Raw genomic sequence first — 26257 nt, 5'->3', positions numbered from 1 at the left:
ACCTCAAAGTTTGTTCTGAAGGTGAGATGAATAATAACAGAAGACTGAGTGAAATGTGCCGAGGTGCGGGCAGATTGTTCAAGGTTTTGTGGGATAATGCAAAACTGAATGCTGAAATTGGAAGTGGAGTTTCACTGATGCGGACAGATCTTTTGGTGATCATGGAGTAGTCTGGGGTTCGGGTTGTGTAGCGATGTTCAAAAGCCCTTATAACAGAACTGCCTCTTAATCTTGATGCATTATATTCATGCATGTTAATAGGATGAAGGATGTGGTTGCATTGTGGAAAAACTCACATAGACTGTTTTGTTCACCACTCTAAACAAATCAGAAGTTATTGTCATAAGAAGTCATAAAATCCGGTGACTTGTGGAAGCATCATAGTGTAAACATTCATATTATAACCATCTAACAACATAACTATAAAAAAATTAAAATAATAGTGCATGAAAAGTAAGGCAATGTCTTTGGTTCATTGGTCATTCAGGAATCTAATGGCAGCGGAGAAGAAGCTGTCCTTGTGCTGTTGAGCGCTCATCTTTAGGCTCCTGTACCTTTTTCACGATGGTAGCAGAGTGAGGAGGGAATGGCCTAGGTGGTGGGGGTCTTTGAGGGATAGAAGCTGCTTTTTTAAGACAGTCTCAAGTAGATGTCCTCGCTGGAGTGAAGTCTGGTGCATGTGATGTTATAGGCCGAGATAACAACCCTCTGGAGTTTATTCTTGTCCTGAGAGTTGGCGCCAACGTACCAGGCAGTGAAGCAACCAGCCAGAATGCTTTCCACGGTCCACCTGGAGAAGTTTTCAAGGGTCTTTAATGATGTATCAAATCTCCTCTGACACCTCACAAAGTCTAGTCACTGGTGAGTCCTCTTTGTGATTGTATCAAACTGGAGGCTCCAGGACTGATCCTCGGAGATGTTGACACACAGGAATTTGAAGTTCTTGACCTTCTCCATTACTGAGCCCTCGATGAGGATTGGGTCGTGTTCCCCTGACTTCATCCTGAAGTCCACAATTATCTCCTTGATTTTGCTGACGTTGGGAACAGAGTTGTTAGCCGTTATACCACTCAGAGCTGATCTATCTCCCTCCTGTACACTTCCTCATTGCTGTTTGTGATTTTGCCAACAACTGGTGTCATCAGCAAACTTGTAGATGTTTGGCCTGGAAGTCAGCCTGAAGAAAACTGAGGTCCTCCATCAGCCTGCTCCCCACCATGACACACTCCTGTTCAGCTCCGAATCATGGGTCCTCTACCGGCATCACCTACGGCTCCTAGAACGCCTCCACCAGCGTTATCTCCGCTCCATCCTCAACATTCATTGGAGCGACTTCATCTCCAACATCGAAGTACTTGAGATGGCAGGGGCTGACAGCATTGAATCCACGCTGCTGAAGATCCAACTGCGCTGGGTAGGTCACGTCTCCAGAATGGAGGACCATCGCCTTCCCAAGATCGTGTTAAATGGCGAGCTCTCCACTGGCCACCGTGACAGAGGTGCACCAAAGAAAAGGTACAAGGACTGCGTAAAGAAATCTCTTGGTGCCTGCCACATTGACCACCGCCAGTGGGCTGATATCGCCTCAATCCGTGCATCTTGGCGCCTCACAGTTCGGCAGGCAGCAACCTCCTTTGAAGAAGACCGCAGAGCCCACCTCACTGTCAAAAGACAAAGTTGGAAAAACCCAACCCCAACCAACCAATTTTCCCCTGCAACCGTGTCTGCCTGTCCCGCATCGGACTTGTCAGCCACAAACGAGCCTGCAGCTGACTTGGACATTACCCCTCCATAAATCTTCGTCCGCGAAGCCAAGCCAAAGAAGAGTTTTAAGTAGTAGTTTTCATGTTGACTAATTTTCTGATTTCAGTTTTTTGATGCCAATTAGAATTAAATGCTCCTTTAATGTTAAGGATGGTCACTTGCTTCACCTGGTACTCAGTTCTTTGGATCAAAGTGTTGATCTGAATCAGAATTTTTTCATGAACATACCATAAAATTTGTTGTTTTTGCTGCAGGATTGCAGGGCAAATAGTTCTATAAACCACGTTTCAAAATAAATAAAACAGTGCAATTTTTTTTAAAAAAAAGGCAAAATAAGGTGGTGTCTGTGGTTCATTGTTCATTCATAAATTTGATGTTTCTTGTGGTGCTGAGTTCAGGTTCCTTTTTCGCCAATGGTATCAGAGTGAAGAGTGCATGGCATGGGAGGCGGGGGTCTTTGAGGATAGAGGGTGCTCTCTTCAGACACCACCTTTTGTAGGTGTTCTTGGAGTGAAGTTAATGTTAGGAAGATTGGTTTTGCTGAGTGTCCAATGAGATCTTAAAAGTTCATTTTGCATTCGAATTCACTTTGGTCACAGATGTGCATAAACATATGATCCAGGAATTGCAGGGAATGGAATGTGAATTTCCGAAGTATTCTTTCATCACCCCAGGAAAAGCATAGTTTATGTTTGTAGGCTTTCCCCAGGATCCTTTTTTGTCCCACAACAGCAGAATCGAATGTAAAGTTATTTGCTTTTTTTTTTCAACAGGAATTTGTTTATTGTCATATGTACCAAGGTACAGTGAGAAAGTTTGCTTGGTGAGCAGTCCCGTTAATTAGTACAGCAACAAAAATAGTGCAGAGTTACAGAGAGCGGTCAGTTAGAACAGGGAAAAGATAACATTATTTTACTCGTGTGATGTTCATTCAGGAATCTGATTACACTGGACAATAAATTTTTCGAAAGATTTGCTTTCTTAAAAAAATTGGGCTGAACACAAAGATCATTTCAGATTTGTTGTATCACTTAGGAAGATGGAGAAACATTAAATTAATTCAGCTTGTTTAATTGCATGATGATACTGACACATTGCATTATTCAAATGACTTAAAAATGTTTTGCCGCTGAAATTTATTTGTACTCAGCATTATTTGCTTATTGATGATCCAATTATTAAACAGCAATAATAATGGTCTCAACTGGATGTATCCTGAAATTGATTGTCATGTGTTTAGCCTCCATGATTGCAGCCTGTCATCGTTGTGACCTCCTGCACAAATTGCATTTGTTCAGGGGACAGGGGGAAGGCACGAAGAGTAGAGAGTAATTTGAACATTAAAGCTGCTGCTTGAAATAAGAGCTTAAGATTGTCAGAATGGTTTTGTGATTTAGAAAGTGAAATACAAGCACATTTACTAACCTTGCTTTTCCCCAATTGTTTACAGAGAATTTTAGGTATATGTGTGATATCTGTGGCAAGAAGTACAAATATTACAGCTGCTTCCAGGAACACCGAGATTTACATGCAGTGGATGGTATGTATTTTGCAAATTAATTGCTCAGATTTTCTGTACATTTCAAGTGACATTAGAAAAAGTCCACGAGTGAGCCTATGAATAACATCTGTATTTTTCCTCAACCATTACTCGTGAAGCTCTTGTGAGAGTAAATTGTAATAGTTATCACAAAGCTCTTTCACACCTAAGATTGAGACATAATTGTGTTTTCCCTTTTCCCCTTTCCATAGTGCATTTAGTTCAAATTCTGAATGTGTCTGTTGTTGATACAGGAAGGGCACATCTTCAATTGTAGAATTCAAAGGCTACTTTAAACTAAGTAACAATGGGTAGGAAAACTTCTCTAAATTATTGCTTGTATATTTCATCTTTGGAAGTCAATTAAAACTAATATCTCTTAATTATAGATCCATATGATCATGCAGTTGAAACACCAGCAGAGGTGAAAACTGAACAGGTGGAAGAAACTGTTCGAAGCCCTGGATCAAGTACGATCTCTTTTTATGGATCTGCACATTTTGATGATTCTCAGTTCTGATTCATTGCAAGATTGTTTATCCAGCTGGTAGGATGTAGAACAGGCTAACTTAGTCGTTTTGGCCAGGTTACATTGTGAACATGTATCTACTCTTCAAGATGCAAGAGAACGAGTGGGATTTTTACATGTAGGAAGATGAAAATTGAACCCCAGACTATGTAGTACCTCCAGAGCCCCAGACTTGGCCTACATCAATGTATTGACTAATATGAATCTCCAGTGTTTCTTAAAGAGGGACAGCTATTTGTGATAGCTGTGTAAACCATCCAGAATTAGCTAAGGAAATGTGGAGCTTGGTCTTTCCAAAATAATACTCTTGCTTAATTTCAGGGTGGCCGGCGACATTCAAATGGAAAAAATTTCCAGTGTAACTTTGAGCAAAGCTGTCACTCGAACCCACCCACCCATCCCAATTCCAATGCACGCCCCCATTCCCCCAAACGCAAGAAGTCATCCTAATGAAGTGTTTTGCGATGGAGTTTGTTACATTGGGCTGTCTGATCATTCATAAATTCTGAAAACATTAGGGTGTAAGTGTAGCCTAAGTAAGAAATTTTATGACTGGCTTGATGCACATCATGGAGGTGTTTTCAATATCTTCATTATCACTTGTGTAATAATAAATCTCCATTTTAATGTGTTGTGAATGGGTTTGGATTTATTTGAGATATTTCTTCAGGTGCAAGTCTGCACTAATAATCTCCGTTTGCAGATTTTTTTTAATGATTTTGTGTTGGGAACAGGATAGTGCTTAACACTTTTTTAAAAAAAAAAGTCATAATTTTTAGCTGCAATTCCTTGATTTTATTGGACTCTGTTATGTTTTACTGTAATCTTGCGCTCTCCAGCTTCTGAAATCTGCAGGGAAAATCATTTTTGAACTATTTGCTAAATTAGTGTCAAATTGCCTTGTCACATAATATTAAGCCAGTCTTGAGCAGAGGTAGGTATTTTTAATTTAAACAAAAATCTGAAAATCTGAAACACGCAAGAAATAGCAACTGTGCTGTTCTACTGAATTCATCTGCAAACTACAGCACAAAATTATTGAAATTAAAAACCATGGGAAACTAAAAGAATTTTCCCAGTGCCACAGAAATATAATTTATTGGAATTTGGATCTGGAATTAAGTGTTATGGTTGGCCATTTATTATTTGTGACCATGTTCAGATTCTCTGTTTTAATGTCATTGCCCTCTAGACAATTTAACTGTTGTCTAAACCATTAGAGGATGTCCTTTTTAAGGTGAGGGAATAAAGTTAAAAGGAGATTGTGGGGTGAGTTTTTATTATTTAGTGGTTGGTCCCTGGAAAGGTCTGACAGATGTATGGTGGAAGCAGATCGGATGGTAATGTTAGAGGGTTTTGGATACAAATGTGAAGGGATGTGGCTCATGTGCAAGCAGTTTTTGTTTAATTTGGCATTGACATGTGGGCTGAAAGACTTGTTTCTGTGCTGTACTGTTTTGTATTCATGAGCTGTAATGTATCACTCTTCTTCATCACCTTGGTCCTTTACAATCACTCTCTATTTCCCTACCTTTAACTTCCCATCACTCTCTCCTCACCTGCCCCCTTTCAATTTCCCCTCCAATCCTCAGACTTCCCCACTCTTCAGCTGCAGGCTGCTCTATCTTCTCCAGAGGCTGACCCTGACCACTGGTGCTTACCATTTCCATGATATATCTACAATTGTTGATCGTTTTTCTCTCCTCCCTCCTATTACTGTACCAGTAATTGCCTGAAGCCTGTAACCAAGACCACTTTTCTCAGGAACCTCAAATCTTCAGTCACCTCTCCAATGCTTAATGTGTGTATCTGTGTAGGTTATGCTAAATCCATGCGGTAGAGCTTAGTCTTGTCTTGGACTACCTTACCATTGGACCCTCTGTCCAGTCTTTTGTGCAACTGGGGAGCAACCACTCCACATTAAAAGGATTCATGCATGAGTATCTCCACCCCTCTGACACCAGAGTGGAAGCAAATTATTCACAGTCTCGAGGAACTGCTGAAGAAAAGGTTATTCTATAAATTGCTGTGCTTTTTTTTTACATTTGGATGGTCTGTGATCATTTTTTAAGAAAAAGTAGCACTGAATGTTTAATTCTCTTCAATAATTCACCTATGTTTTTCTTTTGGAGTGTGCTTTCTTTACCTATTTTCTCATAAAGCAATAAAGCTTCTGAGTGCTGCAGGGAAAGGTTTCTTAACTATTCAATTTCCAAGGACAAACCAGCAAAGAGAATATACTTCTCTGTTCTGTCTGAGGTGCAAAACAACTTAGCTTGTAGCTTAGTTTCCAGGGTGACTGTGCTGCCCTTAATGAGATTATTGTTCTTCATTTTCAAAATTTTTCTGCTAACGACAGGAGCTGAGAACTTGATGTTAATTATTTAATTGTTGTGTTTTGTTGCTTCAGAGACAGGTAGTTACATCTGTGAATATTGTGGCAAGCGGTACAAGTATTACACTCCTTACCAGGAACATGTGGCTTTACATGCATCCTCTGGTATGTATGATATTCCAAATCTAATTTTGGTGGTTCAAGTAGCATGTTCGATTGAGATGCATAAAACTATCCAAGGTCTTCAGGTAAAACAAGCAACCTTGGACCTTGGGGGAATGTGAAGAATTAAGTGTGTTAATGTAAGAAGTATTATGGGGAGGATGTTCAGCCTTCACCCTTTTGAACAGTTCTCTTCTAGTCAGCTAGCACAGCCTGGAATTTGCTTGTAAAGCTGGAGATCTTGTGGAATTCACCGTCATTCCACTGTAGAACTGACAACCATGTTCAATGTCTACCCTTCCACAGTAAAACATGGAAACCCCAAATTTGCTGTCCATGAGACACCAATGTAATGTTACAGGCGATGTAAAAATGATGTGTGAATTACTGAACTTGTCTTGAACATTTTTACAAAATGTTATTGCTGTGTGAGTAATTGAATCATATTATTGAGCTTTTAACAACCTAGTAAGATGATTACTACTGAACAGTGTCTGATTCTGAAAAATTCTGAACCTAAAAAAAATTTGATAAGCATCATTTCTGGTTTTACAATTTTTTTAATCCCTTTGTTCTGTTTGAACTTGCACATTAGTATCATGTGTGTTGTCCCAGTCTTAATTTTCTTTCACGTAAAATGTTAACAGTTGAGTAAAAATTAGTAGGCTTGTTTGCTTCCCAGTTCTTCAATATGAGTGCCCAATGCCAGGATTGCCCAAAATCTGTTGGCCATTTTCCTGAGAGTTTGCAAAGCAGAGCTCTATGCCACATCTTTCACGGAAAGCACCATCCCTTTAACACCGATTGAGGAAATCCAGGCCTAAGTAACAATATATTTGCTATTGTCATTACTGGTGACATTTTCCTGTGGAAGTGCTTTTACTATGTTCAATCTAGGTTACATTATTTAAAAAAAAGCAATGCTTTTTGTTTGAACTGTAATCATTCTATCAATCACTTCTGAAATAATAGATTGACATTGTTTAAAATCTGTATAAGAAATTGGCACCACTGACCATTCAAGATTCCATTTATTGAAAGTACATACAATGCACATAAATCTTTGCCCTGTAAAGGTGCATGGCGGTACAGTTAATATAGAGCCAGTATCAAGATGAGAGAAGCAAGAGAATATATGTGGATCTCACTGCTCCCTTTGCTGCTCCTTCCTGTTCCCCTGTAGCCACACAGCCTCTTGATCTGTCCAGTGGTGAACCTAAGTTCGAGACATCTAAATTGTGCCTCCTTGACCCTGAAAGCTGTCAGCACCTGAAGCTCTCTGGGAGCCCTACTCGCCAATGGTTCTCTTGTTCATCCCCAATCCAATCAATACCCGTTTCTCAAAAACTGGCCACCAGCAGCTCATGGCTTGGTGTGAGGCCTTCACCTGCTAAACCTCGAACAGTAGCTTGGTCTGCCTCTGTGGTTTCCTACCTACTGAGTCTTCTCCCAAAGTTTCTCTTCTGTGGTGGTGGTCCCCTGTGCTGATTCATTTTCTGGGGGTCTACAGCCTTTCAAGCCTAGGCTGCTGGACACGGGCACTGCCATCTTGAGGGCAGACCTCCAAGGACATTGAATTCCACCCCTGATTTGCAGGCAAAACAAACCTGAGGTAAAAGGCCACGGAAGAGTGGTGAAAGGCAGTTAGTTCCCTACTCCCTACTCTCTCAGACTAGAGCAGTGCCAGCAAGCTCAATGCAAGAGGATCTGGCTTTCTCTGCAGTCCACATGCAGACGGGTGGGAAAGTATCTGAACCATCAAAAAAAATTAAGCAAACTAAAACATCCTGGACCTCCTAGTCAGTCATTCGTTTTGTGGAAGTCCTGGTGTTTAGTTCTAGTAATGCTAAAAAATAAAGACCTGGTTTCTGTATATGCCTAGTGAGATTCATTGATTTAATTCTGCAGTTCCTGTGAAATACTAGCAAATGGAAGATTTGTATGGATTTTCTGTGACTGGGGTCTTGTACTTCAGGAAGATGTTATCTTCTCTGCCTTAAGAACCTAAGTATGACAAAATTGCTCCAGTCTTCAGCAAATGATCCATGTACTTTTTTTTTCCAGTGTATGATTTTTTTTTGTTCAGGACTTAAATATTTCTCAAAATTTGCAGATGCAGAGAGCCCTCTTGTCAAAAGAAGTGAAACTAAACTGCCAAATGCATGTGAAGAAAATAACAGCTCTCACAATTCTAGTGGTAAGTATAAAATTTTACATTTGTGCAATAAAACATCACCTAACTGGAGCAGCAAAGGAATATCCTTGCAACGAGGGCTGTTGTGAGAATTGTTCAAAATAATAAACCTTCAAATTCAGAAATGGGATATTTGAACAGTTTATTTTCTTTTGCTTGCAGATGAGAAATTCTAGGCTTGTGCTTTAAATTTCAGTCTGGCAGCAAAATTAGCCAACAGTTGGCCTCCATTTCACTACCTCAGTGTCAATATAACTTGCCCAGCCATGTTACTTTCAGATTTTGTTCCTTTCACGAAGTGGAATTTAGTGCAGCCTAGTGACATTGGCTTCCACTGTAGAAACCGTGCAATTGCTAAATTATTGTCAACATTTGTTTTGTAATCACATGCTTCTGAATGATCTTCATACTCTTTTTGAATAGCATCCTTGATTTTTGATGGATTTGTTACCATCATCTACCCAACAAGATGGGCAAATTTATTAGAGGTTTTTGCAGGTATATTTTGTAAAATTGGAAAACCTTGTTTACTGCATCATATCAATAGTTTGCTTATCATTTGCAGCAAAGCTACATTTCAGAAAAATTGCTCTGTTCATTGAATGTTTTTGCCTGTAAAATGCATTAATTTTGCTAAATATTTACAGGAGGTGCCAGTGTGCAGAAATCGGACCCTCCTTCTGTAAAAAGTAAGTCTGAATTATCTTTAGTTGATTCCTGCACTCATTTTTAATCTTGTAGCTGCTACAATCTAATAGTTAACAACCATAATATGAATTCAAATACAGACCTGGGGAAAAAAATCTGAAAATTAATTGTGCATGTGAAATTTTATGGAAGCTGCATTGTCGGTCTGTTTGATATTTTCAGATGGTTCTATATGTCAGAGCTGTGGAAGTGAACACAAACACTGCACCTGCTTAAGGCAACAGGCACACAATAGCCGAGCTAGAGGTAATTTATAAGGTGTACCATTTTGAATCATTCATGTGTATTTTATTGTAACTGAACTTGTAATATATTTTTTGCATCTTGATTTGAAATGTAGCGTCTTTGTATTTCTGAATGTTTATGTACAGTTGCAGATTTTTTTGCTAAGATGTCCTTTTACTTGTTGCTTTAAGACACTGTAACAGCACTTAATAGCCTGAATTTGCCTGAGATCTTCTGATCTCAGAAGCTAAGCAGGCTCGGGTGTGGTCAATACTTGGAGGGGAGACCACTGAGGAACACCAGCTGCTGTCGGTTTCTGTGAGGGGCGCTGGACAAAGTGGCGACTCTCTGTGTGCCATATGATAGATAAAGTTAAAGAATTTCATGTATGTTACATTCTAAATGTAGTATTACATGACAATAATGGAACCTTTACCTTTTTACTTTTTAAAAATGAAAGGTTAACGTTTCAGGAGAAAATGCTTTGTTCCTTGAGATTTTGCTGGAAAATGTCCATCAAAATAAGACCAAATGGACCAAACAAAGATTTATTGTCTTTTTTTCATCTTTTAATACAAGTCACAACGTAAAATAGTGAACTTGAGCATCTCTGGCTAATGATACCATCCAGTGGTGGTTTCTACTTGTGATGGAAGCATTTTGTTTGGTTTTTAGTTTGATTCCAGCAAATAATTGTATTGTGACAAGTGAAAATTACAATTGTTGCTTCAGATTATAACTTTTATTTTTGGGCCATTAATGTTATTTGATCAAGTTAAGCAAAGGTTATTTCTCATTGTTGGGTTTAATTTGTCAGCAGAGACAGTTTGGAAAGAATGTTTGCCACCCTTTTAAAAATGTTTTATCTTATTTCCTCTTCCTCCTTGTTAGTTTCAGCATCTCTGACATTAGTTAGCATGTAGGTCAACATGTCAAGGCTGATTGTGAGGGATTATAGCAATGTGCAGAAAGTTCCTCTTGTGCTGTTTAACGTTGCTTCACAGAAAAGCTGGTGTGCTGGTCATGCTTAGGGTTTATGTTTGCAGTTTGCATCTGACAGCCCTGGGTTGCCAATATTGTATCCTTAGAACTAATGCCAAGGTCCGTGTCAAGTTTTCCAGCCCACTGATTTCCTGACTTGCACTGTACCATTGTTGGGGTTCTCAATGGACTTTGGCAGGTAGGTCCTGGCAATCCCAGAAGTGCCACTACACCTAGGTCTTGAGTTACAAGGACAATTTGTTGCATAGAGTCAAAGTTGTGGCCTCCTCAGCCTTGGGCAATTTGCGCTCTCATTGCAACATACACACCACCTGCTGCCTAGGCTGCTCTGACCACAGCTTCTGGACTAATTCAAGTTGACATTAGCACCCAAGGGAGACTTGTGGCTACCTTCACGGTCAAGGAGCAGCCCAGGTTGATGGGGTTTAACTAATAAGAATCAGGGGTCTTGGTGTTTGCAGCCACAGCCTCCCCCTATCCCCATCTTCCCCTTCCTGACTTTTTTTGCATGTATGTTTTAAGACTTCTACCTCACTGTGTTCCTTTCCTGGTGCTTGGAGTGGAAGTAAAGGAAAATTGGCATCCCATGTTAAAATTATCATGTATCCCTTTAGTTTGAAAAACAAGGTATTGTAATTACTACAGTTACTTCCCAACTTGCGGCCTATGCAACTTGTATCCATCCACACGCATGACCAAAAATTTCTTTAAAAAAATAAAACAAGTAAATTTAAAATTTTTTCCTTGTGTTGTATATGACAAAATATAGTGGGGTACAGGGCATGCAAGAGCCAAAATATGCATACTCGCCGTATTTTCACTCGTATAACATGCACATGCATCTAATGTGCATAAAATGTGCAAAAATATTTTTGTTTAGCATGCACACATATACTGTGCAGGTGTAGTATTCTAAATTCTGACTGACAAAAGCAATTTACATTTAATTGGAGCACAAGATAAAACACATTCCCATAGTCCCAGTGTCTGTCACAGTTAATCTCCCACAATTAACACCCAATCAACTTCCCCCAGAGGTGTTAATCGCCCATTATATAGATGATATAAAACTGCTGGAAAAATATTGGTTGACTTACAACCTCATCCTATTACTGCACCTTTCGGACTACCAGTTTTGGACTCTGGCCACTTATCTGCTTCAGCTTGTCATTGTCATCTTTAATAGCCAAGAGATCCATTCTACTCAAATGGAAAGCCCTAAATCGCCTGCTACGTTTCACTGGTTTTCCCAAATTATAGCATGCTTAAATTTAGAAAAAAATAGAAATGGTACTGTTGACCCTTCCATTAAATTTGAAGAAACATGGAGGCCATGTATTCAATATTTTCATATGATGTAAGTTGATCCTTTCCAAGTCCTTTTCAACATTTTTTGTGAGTGTGGAATTAACCAGAAAATAATTGTTTAACTGCTGAAACATGGTAGCCCAGTTTTTGCTTTGTTTTCATTAGGGGAATATTTTTGTAATAAAAATTCATTCCTTTTTAAGTTTGGCCTTTAAGAGATTGGGAGGCTCAGATTACATATATTGGTTTGTCTGTGTTTGTATATATTAACCGTTGTTAATGCAATCCCGATCTCTTTGTATCATTCTTGTATTTAATAATCTGAAACTTTAAAAGATTGAAAAAGAAAGATGATATCCTCCTGCCACACATTAACAAGCTTTGGAGAGGATTCAATTAAATAGATCGAAAACTAGGGCTTTAGAGTTGAGAAGGATTTTAATTCTGTCATGATTAAAAGAAACCTTATCTTGTTAATCTCCTCCCTCAGGGGACGGGTCTGGGCAATTAACTTTGATAAGGTGCAGTGCCCTAGCCAGACTATCCTGTTTCTCACAATACCATGGTATCATGGCACTCAGACCAAAGAGGTATTCCCAAGATCAAAATTTTGAATTTTGGCAATTTGTATGTAGCCAATTCCCACACTAGCTATAAATTGAGCACATTCTTTCACCTGCAGTATAAAAGTCCCTCATATTTGTGGTCTGAGTGGGTTTCGTCCAAGAATGTATAGCAGTTTGTAGGTCAATCGGTGTATTTTTAGGTTTTTTTTTTAATTTAACATGCTGTCCAGCTTTTTAACTTGTTGTTTAAGATTTTGTGGTTATTTTAATTTAAAGCGTTTTTTTTTAAAAACAATTTAATTTCGAACAAGTGGCTGGTCAACTAAATTCACTTTTATATTCAACTTGTTTTTTAAAAAAAGCTATTGCATACTGTATACACGCATATAACGCACAGTGGGTAATCTGGTTTGTTAACACATGTAGGCATCCTGTTAGTACCTGTTAGTAGGCATCCTGGGATCCAAAGGCTGAGCTCTGCCTGTGTGCATGCGCGAATCTTCAGTTGGCATAAGCGTAGTGGGGTTACACACTGGAGTTTGGTTGACGTGTGTGTATGAGAACTGAGGGTGTGAATTCAATATCATTAGGGTGCTTAACTCTCGTGCATGTCAACCAAACTTCAACACACGAGCCCACTGCGCATGCGCCAACCGAAGACTCGTGCATGTGCACAGGAATCAAGATGGCCGTACCTGGCCTATGGACCCTGGGATATCGACTAACAAGGTAAGCGTGGACCAGAATGTGGAAAGATTCAGCAAGGTTGATCGACAAATTAAGTAGTTATCATCAAATCTATGATTTTAAAAAAAAGATTTGATTTTAAAAAGTTTAAGACTTTGGTGCTCAATGCGCAAAATTCCGACTTGCGTCCATTTTGAGATACGGCCAATCCTTTGGTCCCAATTAAGGTCATAAGTCGGGAAGTACCTGTATATATTTCATTATTGGCAATCCTAGGGAGCAGTGTTCCCAAAATGGCATTGACTTTATCATTTTGATTTTTATCTTTTTTGTTCCACTTAAGAGCAGTACACTTGTGGGGCATGTGGGATTCAGTTCCAGTTTTACAACAATCTAATAGAGCACATGAATTCCCACGCGGGTAAGTTTAATTTCTTTCCTTGACTATTATGTTGGTACACTCCATATGAACTTATTGCTATAAATGGGTTACTATAGTTATCAAAGAGTATTAATGTATGGCCCAGATGTAAAGAATGAATGTTGAGGAACAGAAATCTGGGGTCCAGGTCCATAGTTATCAACACAGACATGTAATTTTTTTGGACACCTCACCCATCCTGACTGCAATGCCAAAACACCAATACCATTTGCGTACAATAGACCTGAGGTTCCATTTGACTTTCTTATCTAGGTATCTGTCCCAATGTCTTTGAAACATTGTCATAGTATCTGGTACTACTACTCGCTCTGACATTTTGTTCCAGATAACCACTACTCTGTTTTAAAAAAAAAGGTCCTAGGATCTTTAAATTTCACCCCATTCTCCTTAAACCTATGCTCTGTAGCACTGGACTGTCTGCCCGGAAAAAAAAAACTATTTATCCTACCTATGCCCCTTCAATTTCATTAACCTCCCTGAAGCTGCCCCTCGCCAGGGAGAATAAACCCATGCTATCCAATCTCTCTTTAGAACTAAACCCCTCCATTTCAGGCCACAATTTAGAGACTCTCTTCTGCACACTGTTGTAACAGCGCATGCTCGTGATGTTCTAACTTTTACTAAATGGCCGGCCTATGAAGATGGACACACCAAATGCTGCCATCACTATCTCTTCCACTTATGGTGCCACTTTCACCAGTCTATCAATTTTAACCCCTCAGTCCCTCTACATCAATGTTCTTGAGATCTCTGCTGTTTGGTCTAAACGTCCTGCTGGAATCTGACTTCCCAGAAGTTCATTACCCTACACTTCCTAGAATAAATTGTACTTACCACTGCTCGACACAATTTTCCATTTGATCTATCCCCTACTGTATTCTTAGGCAACTTTCCCTAGTTTCTGAACAGATTGATATTATTTTAAAATCAATATATTTCTGAGATTTCCAGATTTTAGAAAGAGGCAGGAGATAGTGTTTGGATGAAATGAAATGACAAAAAAAACATGGCAAACAAAATATGGATTACTGCTTTAATTCTTAAGAAATTAATTCAGTAGCTAGCTGGAAGTCGTAAGTTTTTAAACTATAAGGGATATTTATATGGGACCTTCTCTCTAAATATCCATCTGAAGCAGCCATTATAGCAAGTCAGGGGATTGTGGGTTTTTGGTAAATATGATCCTTCATAATTTCAGGCGTCTTCGTAATCTTCAAATCCCTTGAATCCTTTAGTTTGTTGCATTGAACTTCTTGGCACGAGATAATTTCTGAGCCTTCATTTTTTTGTCATATTTTCAAAACAGTTGCCAAATTAACAAATATCCAAGAATAACAGACAAATGGGGAGTTGTCCAAAACATTTGGAATATAATTAATCCAAGAATCAGAAAAACTTCCTGTTTTGAGGGTTTATATCACTGCATATCTAATGAACAAATTACAATGTAAAGAAACAAGGTAAGTGAAGAAAAGTTTAGGGAGAAGTTAGAGGTGGGTTTACTACAGTGATCAGTGCCTGGAATGCAGTGCCAGGGGTGGTGGAGGAACTTTTGAAACACTATGGGATAGGCACATGGATGCAAGAAATTTTTAAGTTTATGGGCTGTGAGGGAGGGAAGGATTGATTGTGTAGGTTTGTACAAGTTAGCACAACATTGTTGGTCAAAGAGCCCGTACTGTGCTGTCCTATTCATGTCCAATAAATTGTTCGTCATTTTTAGCAGTATGCAATATTGTGCACTTGGGTGTCGTAGCATAATGATCGGGATCCAGAAGCCTGTGTTATTCATCATCCACTAGTTCAAATCTCGCGTGCAGTAATTAGTAAGTAATTGAATAAGATGGACATTTTAAAGATTAACTAGTTTCTGTAATAGTAATGTGGGACTGTTGCATTGTTTAAAAATCCAACAAATATCTTTCAACAAAGGAAAATCTATTGTATTTGGTCACGTGTCGCTATCTCTCAAACCCACTGCTGATTGTTAATTTTGAATTGAAATAAATGTTGCCTTTACTAACAATTTTGATAGTTTTAAAATTTCCATCATTTGGAATGTTTAATTACCAATAACATCTGTGGATTAATTTATGATCATTATTCACTAGTGGTCCAGCTAAATGCCTCTTGAATTAAGCAGGTTGGGCATTTGAGAGGAAAACCAAGCAAGAAAAGCAGTTTTCTATCCCTGAAGCGTATCAGTGAAGCATGTTGGTCTGTTCTGGGATCACTACTGGGGACGATTGAATTCCAGATTTTTTTTAAAATTAAACTGGAAATATAACCCCAAGTATTATTATGGTTTGAAAGTTGGATGTCCTGATTATGGTTAAAGCACTTGAATGCCTATCCAATAATTTAACCACTATTCCTGTGAAATTCCTTGCTAGTCATTCACCTTTTGTGCATAGGATACAAAGTGGAGAACAAGAGATTTAGTCCTGATGCTGATTTAGTCCTAGTCCTCTTCAATTCCTTTCCCTCCACAGATGCTGCTCGACCTGTCGAGTTCCCTCAGTTTATTTGCTCCAGATTTATTAAAACCTTTTAAGGTGTGTTCTTTGTTCTTTGAAACATTTTCCACAACGTGATCGTGGTCTTGGACTTCAGGATAGATGATAAACAGTGAAGCCTCCCTATCTATATATGGGAACACAAGTAATCAAATGTGATATGATGCCAAGAGATGACATGATCAGACATTTTAAGAAGAGCTGTAGCTTTTATTCTCTAGCTCTGGTTGCTATCATCGGTTGCATGAGGAATGTATCCCAAGCAACTGAGACCACTAGAGTTGATCTTTTTATTATGTCTGGTCTTTGTTGGCCATGATTTTTCTATTATTGTAGCAGATAATGAAAACAGCTTAGCGATTAAGCAAGTTCAGTCACCACGTACGACGACCACTGCTGCCGCTACAACATCGACTACCCCTGTTGCTACAACTGCTACTTCTCCGGAGAAGAAGAATGCACATCGCCAGAGTAACTGTGCAAATGATGGTATGTACTGTGCTGAAGACCCCACTCAACCCCCATAATGATGGGATGTAGCCCCCACCCGTAATGATGGGATGTAGCCCCCACCCGTAATGATGGGATGTTCTGTGCAGAATTTCTTGTGTGACTAAGCTAGCGGGGACTAAGCTGAGATGTGAGCTACTTTTTCTAACTAGCTCTCATCAACGTTATCTAATATATTCAAAAGCAGAGTGCTAAATTCTATGCCTTAACATGGCAGTGGTTTGTAGAGGCTATAAATGTTATAGTCAATACACAAAGGTGAACTAAAACTTTTGACACTTACCACCAGGAGGAGCATTTCTACCATTGTGGCGCTGGAAATTTAAGCAACTCTTCCCCAGCGTACTCGTGTACCCTGATTAGAATTTGAATGCTAAAGACCAGTTTTGTGGGAAAAGTCCATTTTTCAGTTGTTTTCTTTCAGCATGTATGACTGAACAACAGTTTGTAGATAAAATCATAGCTTTGAATGAAGATAAAAGTACCAAATCATAACCAAGGACAAAACTACATAATATCAATAATTGGTTATAGCCAGTTGCAGATGAATTGTCCAAGGCTAATTTTTACCAAGCTTAAAGAAGATATTTAGTCCATCAGATCACCTTTCCTTTTTAAAATCCTGGCTGATTTTATTTCCACCACATTATGACAGCACAGGCTCATGGGTCAGAAGGGCCTGTTGCAGTACTGTATCTCTAAATTAATTTTTTTTTTAAATAGGCTGAGTTCTTGATCATTACTACTATTTCCATTTTTAGATATTTTCATCGTATCCCTTTATCATTGAAGAAACGTAATTTTGCAGCACAGAAACAAGTACATAGTTTTTAAAAAAGGAATCGTCCACCTGCCACACAATGGACTCAGCTCCACCTATCTGCCTTTCCCCATAACAATTCATTCCTTCTAACTGTGTCTCACATGTACAAGGAGACAGCCTCTACTACTTCTTTTGGGAGAGAAATCCACAGATTCCCTACTCTCTGGGAGAAGCAGTTTCTCCTCATTTCCATTCTAAATCTTGGGCTATGTCCCCCAGTTTTAGCCTCACCTCCTCCATCTAATCCCTTCCTTTATTCTGAATTCTACTTGTGAGTATAGTTCTAGGCAACTCTACCTCTATCTTTGGAATCAACCTGGTGAACCACTTTCCTACTCTCATCTTCAATTGATCCATGTTCACTTTAGATGCAATTTTCTGCTAAATATAACTTAAGATTTACTATCCCTTTTTGTATTTTGTGCTTGTTTTCTTTTGTTATTATCCTTTTTTTGGCCAACCACCTGGACAAGCAGAATTCATGTTGTTTATAACTACCGTAAATATTCGAGTATAATGTGAAAAAAATCCCCCTTTTTCCCCTTCAAAATAGGGGGGGGGGGGGTCGCATTATACACAAGAGTTTTTTTTTAATTCAATTTCTGCAACTCGCAGCGCGACTCTGGCAACCGAGCGGCAAGGGGTAGTTGGCAGCGCGACTCTGGCAGCCGGGCGGGCAAGCGGTAGTTGGCAGCGCGACTCGGGCGTCCAGGTGGGTGAGCAGTAGTTGGCAGCGCGACTCGGGCGTCCAGGTGGGTGAGTGGTAGTCGCCAACGTGACTCGAGTGGGTGAACGGTAAACGCCAGCGCGACTCGAGTGGGTGAGCGGTAGACACCAGTGCGACTCGGGTGGGTGAACGGTAAACGCCAGCGTGACTTGAGCGGGTGAGCACTAGACGCCAGCGCGACTCAGGCAGGTGAGGGGAGAGGGGGTCATATTATACACGGGTAAAAATTTTCCCCCTTCCACTCAAAAATGGTGGGGTCACATTATACGCGAATATTTACGGTAAGCATGATTATAATTACAGTATCTCAAATCCTTTGATTGTTAACAAATGCATTTGTGCATTACTGGTGAAGTGTTTTGTTTCAGTTGTGTTCCACTCTCCACCAAGCAGATCAGCTGCATTTTCCAATGTATCTCCAGCCTAGACAGATCTCTCAGAAATTACCATTTGAGAAAATGCTGTTAACCTAATAAATCAAGGGGGAAATTCTGATAAATTCTATAAATATACTGGGTTGTATTCCCAGCAAGATGATTTTGTTAAAAGTATTGAGGTGGGCTTTGAACAAAATTGACCTGCTCTTAAGCAAGATTTTGTACCTAAAAATCATGTACAATATTTCCAAAAGTCTAAAATCTGAGAATATCATTCTTTTTTATAATGTACTTCATTATTAATTTAAAATAAATCTATGGGATTAACTGGTATAAATCTTCCTTACTTAAGTTATCCTATACTAATGTAGTTTTACTACTGTGCAAGTCTGGGTAATTTTGTATTGTCTTTTCCATTGTTTCACAAGGCTCAACCTGCAAATGTTTCACATGGCTCAACTTGCAGATGTTGGCATATTAAAAAAAAAACTCGTGGGAATTTCGCCGTTATTTTTATGATAATGAGAATTCACTAAATTTAACCAAAGCATTTATTCATTGTCATATTGTAACTGTAAAATTATTAGCTTATTGTGAAGACATTTTTATTATGTTTAAAAATTGTTTTCATTTGCAGTAAATAGCTCAGTCCTTGAAAAAGAACGACAACATGTTGCTGAAAAGTTGCTCAGGGTGATGTGCGCTGATCTGAAGGCACTGACTGTGATTAATGGGAAAGACTTCGTTAAACTTGCTCAGACACTGGTGGACATTGGTGCACGTTATGGATCCTTTCCTGTAGCTGATGTCCTTGGCGATATGAACACACTTGCCCTGAAGCATCTGCCCAGAATGTACAACCAGGTGAAGGTGAAAGTAACATGTGCACTTGGAAGTAATGCTTGCTGGGGAATAGGTGTCACCTGCCATTGTCAGAATGTAGGGTCAGAGTCATTCTACATTCTAACAGCTCATCAGGTGGAGGGATTGCAAATGAAAAGATATGTGCTGGGTATTAAAGAGGTTGATGGGAAAGAAACTGGTGAACAGGTTCATCAGTGGGTGTTGAATGTCCTTTCTGAATTTGTAATGTCAGAGATGCGAACAATTTATGTCACGGATAGCAAAGTCAGCTCTGCTGCATTGTTGAAAGCTGGGATGTGTCTGCGGTGCTCGGCCTGTGCATTGAACTCAACAGTAAGGAGTGTGCTTAATGAAAGAACATTGCAGGCACAAAACATGCCAGAAGTTACTGAACTTGTGAGTAACTGCATACAGATCATGAGTTCATTGGAACAAGGTACTGTCACTCCAGAGTTATCCAGTATTCTTGAAGGGCAGCAGGCTCCCTGTTGTTGGAATTCTGTTGCAGACTCTCTCCTCCTTGTACACGAGAAGTATGAACAGTTGCGAGAACTAATCAGTGGCAGAAAGGAGCTCAAACACTTCCAAACTTGCAATAAAAGTTTGTTGAGTAATCTTGCAGCCATTTTGGCTCCAGTAAAGCAGGCTGTAATAGAATTGAGTTGTGAAAATAAACCAACGTTGCAGCTTGTACTCCCAACCTACATCAGACTAGAGAAACTCTTTACTTCCAAAGCTAATGATGCAGGCAGTGTAAGCAAACTCTGCCACCTCTTTCTGGAATCTTTGAAGGAGAACTTCAAAATGGAGAATGCTCACAAAGTAGCCATGGTCCTTGACCCACACTCAAAGCATTTGAGGTCAGTGCCACATTACCAGCAAGACGAAGTCATTAGTCGAGTGTGTGAAATGATTTCGGATATCGGGCAATCTTGTGAAGATGTTGTTGAATTTCAACCAGCGAGAAAGCGAGTGCGTGGGATTAGTGAAAACCTGAAAACTCCCTCAAACAAAGACGTGAATCAGGATGAGCGAAAAGAGGAAGTATTTCAATATCTAAAGGAACCTGTGCCCAATAAAACGATAGATTTGTTTGGTTACTGGTCTAATGCCACTCATAAGCACCCCAAGTTAGCCAAACTTGCCTTTTGGCTTTTGGCGGTGCCAGCAGTTGGTGCACGAAGCGGCTGTTTGAATAACTTTGAGACATTTTCAGGAAAGCAGAAGAGGCAGCTATCACCTGAGGTGATCAACAAGCTAATGTTTCTGAAATCAAACTTGCAGTAGCTGCCTCTCTGTCCAACACATTGGTGCTTTAAAGCAGAACTTAACCCAGGTGGTGAAGTCCGTTTTATTACATGACTTTTTCTTACTGTGATCATTTTTGTGTCTTATTTCTGTGATCTATGTTGTATTTGTTGAGATGTTCTGGGTGAGCTGCCCCTGGTGGCTCACTGAATCTGTATCCAGTATGCCTGGACAAAGCAGTCCAGGGATTCCCCAAATTTGATCCCTGATCTATACTGAGGAAATAACAGGATGGGTATCAATGAACTGTTTTTGGGCTATGCTTTAATTAACCTAAATAAATAGTTAGTGTTGTTCATTGAACGTATTTCCCGGACCAAGGAATGGGTGATGGTTGTGCAGTTTGCCGCAAATTGGCTAATGTTACATTTTAATGGAAGTCTCCATGTCAGGATTGGAGTATGCACTAAGCTGTGGAAAATCTGTAGCTTGTTTATTTTGTGCTTCCAGCAACCACCAGGGTCAAACCTACACCCCCTCTAATCTTGTTACTGTTGTCTCTGCCAATGCCCTGTCTGTGTACCAAATGCACAGAGTACAATGGTTCCAATTTAAATTGTTGGAAAGACGACAGTTAATGGGAGATGAGACCAATTCCCAGCCAAAGTTCATGGTTTTACACTATGCCTGTGTTCTCCTGGCTTTGACTGATAACCACCTTTAATATGGGCAGTTGTCTAAAATTGCAATGTTGAAGATGGTGCTGTTATATATTACTTGTCAAAATCAATGGAACTATTATCTTCTATATGAGATGTCTGCTATTTCAAAGTGGTTATCTGACAGTCATTTATATTATTAAAATGTCATGTTCTCTGAATAGAAAGTTCCCAGACTATGAAATTTGATGTCCAAATTGATGTGGAACTTGATGAGAATTTAATATTAAATATTTATCAGTTCAACAAGAGGAATGTCTGACTTTCAGATACCTGCTATATATTATAGAGAGAGAGGGAGAGAACAAAGATTGTGCAATAACTGCTCCTTCGGAGACTGCAAAGATGTGAGCAAATGTTGAACTTGTTTGTTTTTAACTGGTTTTATTTTAAACTAAAAGCCATACACAAAGCCAAATATTAAAATACAACAATCCAAAAATAACGTGACAGTACTGCAGCAAAGGTGACTCCATATCTTGGATACTGAACTTAAACTAATCAAAAGAAACTCGGTACAGACACAACTCTCCTCCCTTTCCATTATCAATGAAGCAGAAAGATTTACAGCATAAAAGGAGTCTATTGTGTCCACACAGACATTTTCCAGTGCTTGGTCCATGGCTCTGCGGGCACACTTCTTAAGTCCTCACTTTAAATGTGCTCACCCACTCTCAGACAGTGACCTCCAGTCTGTTTAGTGGAAAAACAATTCTTCAGTTCCTCTAATTAATTGTATTTAAATGCATGCTCCTGTGTTATTGTCCTCTCTACAAAATCTCTCTTCATCTCCTTTGTTCCAAAGAAAACAATCCATGTAGACATTATTTTTGGCAGCTTCCTTGTCTGTACTAAAATTGGCTGAAATAAATTGCAAAGGAGTTGCGCAATACAAAGTAGTTACTCCTCCCAAGTATACTCTTTTACAATAGAGTGGCATACTGTGTTGGTCTGTTCTTCCACGGAAAGTTGGTCCTCTGTCCATTGCAGAGTTACTACCCTCCAACTACTATTCTGATGATGAATCCTTCAGTAGGTTCAAACATTACTCAGGCAGGTGGTTCCTGTATCTGCAGAAGTCTTAATTTTACTGTCCATACTCTGTATTTTCTAAAGACTCTTCCTAAATACAGGAGTGTGCAACAGTGGAGTAATGATTTGGCCACTACCCAAATTCCATGTCCATTCTAGCTGCAGTTGGTGATGTCAACATGATCCTATCTGATCAATTGGATGTTTTGAAGAGCTTACAAAATCTACTGAGACCATGTGACAGATATGGTTTATATTGAGTTCAGTGAGCACTTTGACATGGGAGAATGGTCCAAAGGGTTAGAGCTTGTGGATCCAAGATTGATTTGGTAATGGGCAGGGAGATGGAGGGATGATTTTGTGATTGGAGACCCGTGAATGGTGATGTACCACAGGGATCAGTGCTGAGACGCTTGCTGCTGTATAAATAGTGAGGATATTTGAAGGCATCAGAATATGTCAATCCAAGATGGATAGAGTATTGACAGATGAAATTTTGATCCTGGTAAGTGCAATGTGATTGTTTTGGGAGGATTACCTAAGATGGGCCACACACAATGAATGGTAGGTCTCTAGGGAGTATTGAAGAACAGGGTCCTCTAATATTCAAGGATCCCTCAAGGTGGCAACACAGGAAACAAGGTGGTGAAGAAGGGTCAGGGAATAGCTACCTTCATGAATCAAAATGTAATACAAGGGCAAAACTTTATAGAATATTGGTTCGGCTACAGCAGGAATACAATGTGCAGTTCTGATCCCCACACAAAAGGAACACTTATTGCAATGGAAAAGGTGCAATGCAGAATCTGGATAATTACCTGGGTGGAGCGTTTTCATCAGTAGCAGAGACTAGTTTAATTGTCCCTAGAGTGGAGAGGTGTATTAATGGAAGGGGTTTTAATAGAGATGTACAAAATCATTAGGGCTTTCAATGTAGGAAATGTTTTCCCATAGTAGAGGCATGGTTTTTTTTAAAAATGGAGGTTAAATTTAGGATAAAAGAGTGAGGTTTGGAGGGGTTCTGAGGAAGAACTTTGTTCCAATTGGGTAGTTGGAATCCAGAGCACACTTTCTGCCAGGATGGTGGAGGCAGAGACTCGCCCATCATTTAAGCATCAAGGCAACCACTTATGTTGGAAAATGGGGTCAGTATGGGTAGGTCCTTGATGGTCAGCATGAGTATTGAGGCCAAATGGCCTATTTTTTTGCTGTGTGCCTCTTTTGTATTTGGATTTATCTAACCCATGAATAAATAAATACCTGTAGGTTTTTAGTCTATCACTCAGCTAAAGGTTATACTGCATCAACCCTTTTGTAAATTATGAGAAGACTTCATAACTGCCACTCATTTTGATGGAAACAATTACAAATGTTTGGGGCTGAAAGGTATGTAAAATTCTGTGCAATGTAAAGCACCCTGTAGTTTTAAATTCAATTAGACGTGTATGAATGGGAAGCATTATACAAAAGAGCACCACTTGCAATGAATTGTTAATAATCTTGTGCATCCTAATCTTTACAGCAGTCAGGTTTGTTCACCTGTATATATGAATTAAACAAAAATGGTGACTTTACTGTTCTGAAATGAATTGTTTTGTTTAAAAGTTTCTGCAATATGAAATGCTTCCTACTGTACATAGTCTTGAAATGAATTAAATCTAAAAAAACATCCCAGAGATGTGCTTTCCAAGTTTTCCAGTGATTCTGGCATTTCCTAGAAGTAAGCTCCTCTGTTTTAGAGGAATGCAAGAGCGACTCGGTATTTCCATGCTTGATCAGAAGCCACCAGGCTTCAAAAATTAAGTGAGGTTTGAGAGAATGAATGAATCCTGCATTGACCCCTCCTGCACCTGTTGGCTGCCCACAGAAGAACCTTTCTCTCTGTATGAGATGTGTTCAATAAACTTTTCCATCATTCACTTCCACACCAATACCATCTCCCTTGATTCTTCTAATTTCCTTCCAAGCAATGGGCTGGGATGACCCTGCAGAATACTAAGCAGCAACTTTACATGAAAAGCCTTGGGTGGGAGAAAAATGCTTCTAAAGCCAAATCTCTCAGACAATAAATTGTTTTTAAAACTTGTGCATCTGATAGTTTGCCATCATTGTAAGGTGGAGTCTTTCTCCATGTAACGGTTTTCCCCATCACTATCCCCAGCTAATGGTGATGGCCCCTCATCAGATCACTGTTTTGCCAACCGCACCTGCTTGTGCACAGCCCAAATGAGGTCAAATACTGGCCTTGTGCAAAGTACCCCAATGGCCCTGCTGCTGTGAAGGCATGGCTGGAGTGTTGTTTGATAGGAAAGCCCATTGCTTAACATGGCCCCAACCTCGCTGTGTGCACGGGAACATGTCCTAACCGATCCCCTGGTGGTTGAAGCCCAGCACCCAACATGGCCCCTGCCTTGCTGTGCAGACAAGGAAGTGTCTTAACTGATCCTGGTGGTTGAAGCCCACACAGTCCAGGTCAGCAGCTTTGAGACTAGCCTCAGTTAATTCCTCATCTGGTTGAAAGCACTTCTGGCTACAGCCTCTTCACAGTACTGCAGGAACCTTCCAGACCTTTCTCAGGAGAAGTTGCAAACGGCATCAGAGCGGGAAAAACAAGCAGCCTCCTACTCAGTGTCTGAGGACTACGGAGTTAGGACAAGGTTGGTTGGCCAAACCTTCACATGGATATGGCATGGACTCCATCGTCATCTCCTGCTGACTAAGAAAGGCAGTTAAACTGCAAAAAAGAAGGACCTGGTACACCTTTTTCACTCCTGTGAGCACTGAAAAGGGTAAATACTTGTACCAACATGTTGCAAGATCATTTTCCTGCAACTATCAGGGTCCTGAATGAACCCCAGAACTGCCCCCTTGCTTGGTGCTAATTGATCTTCCCTTTCTTTGTAATCCACTTTGTAAATTGTGCTTGCTATATGGCTGCCTGAATAGAGATAACTTGTTCATTGAACCTTCTCACATGTACTAGGTATTTTGTAAATTCAGTCTCTTAAAATTGCTTTGAGTTCATTCACAGACGGGCAGCTTTTAACTGCATTTTAATATAGGATTTCAGTTATTTTTCACATTGTGAAGTTGTGCTAAATTCAGTTCTGCAATATATGATTTGGAATCCAACAACTCAATGTAGCAGATGCAGATTAATGCTTTCGTTGTGGAGTGCACAATCTATTTCAAAGTACTTGCAATTGGGTGTTCAGGATGTATAGGTTTCTATAAAAGTTAGGCTTTTCATTCAGCTCTAGAAACCACAAGACCATAAGATAGATATAAGAGCAGATGTAGGCCATTCAGTCCAGTGAGCCTGTGCTGGCATTCTTCCACTTGACCCCACTCCCTTCTTCCCATAAAGTTTGATACCCTGACTATTCAGATACCTATCAAATCTTAAATACACCTAATTACCTGGCCTCCACAACTGCCCGTGGTAGCAAATTCCAGATGTTCACCACTCTGGCTATAGAAATTCCTTCCTCTGAATCGCTGTTTTAAATGGCCACACTTCAATCCTGAAGTTGTGCCCTCTTATCCTGTACTCCCCTGCCGTGGGAAACAACTTTGCCACATCTAATCTGTCCAGGCCTTTCAAAATGCTTTAATGAGGTCCCTCATTCTTCTGAACTCCAAGTGGTCCAGTCCTAGACCTATCATACATTCCTCATATGCTAATCCCTCCATTCCAGGAATCATTCTTGCGAATCTTCTTAACCCTCCCCAATGCCAGCACATTATTTCCAAAATAAGGATATAAACTGTACCCCATACTCTAAGTGAGACCTTACCATCTCCGCTCTTGTATTGTATTCCTCTACATCTGAATTACAACATTATATTTTCCACCTTCACTCAGCATAGAGGTTAACCTCTCAGGCATCCATCCTCCAAGAGGATTCCCTTTTATTCCTGCCAAAGTGTGTGACTGTCCACTTTCCAACATTTTATTTCATTTGCCACTTCTTTGATC

General features: G+C 39.7%; 1 protein-coding gene across 14 annotated transcripts in view; it reads left to right on the top strand.

Annotated features, from left to right (window-relative positions):
• The window catches only part of znf618 (zinc finger protein 618), a 90851-nt gene extending 66880 nt beyond the window's left edge, over positions 1-23971 (top strand). For 12 of the 14 annotated variants that reach the window (XM_069889509.1, XM_069889554.1, XM_069889517.1 and 9 more), the window contains 9 exons: positions 3215-3304; positions 3694-3774; positions 6244-6333; positions 8444-8527; positions 9172-9213; positions 9395-9478; positions 13364-13441; positions 16315-16467; positions 19053-23971. In XM_069889509.1, coding sequence (XP_069745610.1) covers positions 3215-3304; positions 3694-3774; positions 6244-6333; positions 8444-8527; positions 9172-9213; positions 9395-9478; positions 13364-13441; positions 16315-16467; positions 19053-20566 — 2216 coding nt within the window. In that variant the 3' untranslated portion in view covers positions 20567-23971. The remainder of the gene's footprint in view (positions 1-3214; positions 3305-3693; positions 3775-6243; positions 6334-8443; positions 8528-9171; positions 9214-9394; positions 9479-13363; positions 13442-16314; positions 16468-19052) is intronic. The other 2 variants (XM_069889481.1, XM_069889498.1) reach the window with 2 other exon arrangements.
• The last annotated feature ends 2286 nt before the right edge of the window (positions 23972-26257 follow it).

Source organism: Narcine bancroftii, chromosome 1, assembly GCF_036971445.1.
Source record: "Narcine bancroftii isolate sNarBan1 chromosome 1, sNarBan1.hap1, whole genome shotgun sequence".
Classification (NCBI taxonomy): Eukaryota; Metazoa; Chordata; class Chondrichthyes; order Torpediniformes; family Narcinidae; genus Narcine; species Narcine bancroftii.
The sequence above is the reverse complement of the archived record's forward strand: the minus strand, read 5'-3'. Positions and strand labels throughout refer to the sequence as shown.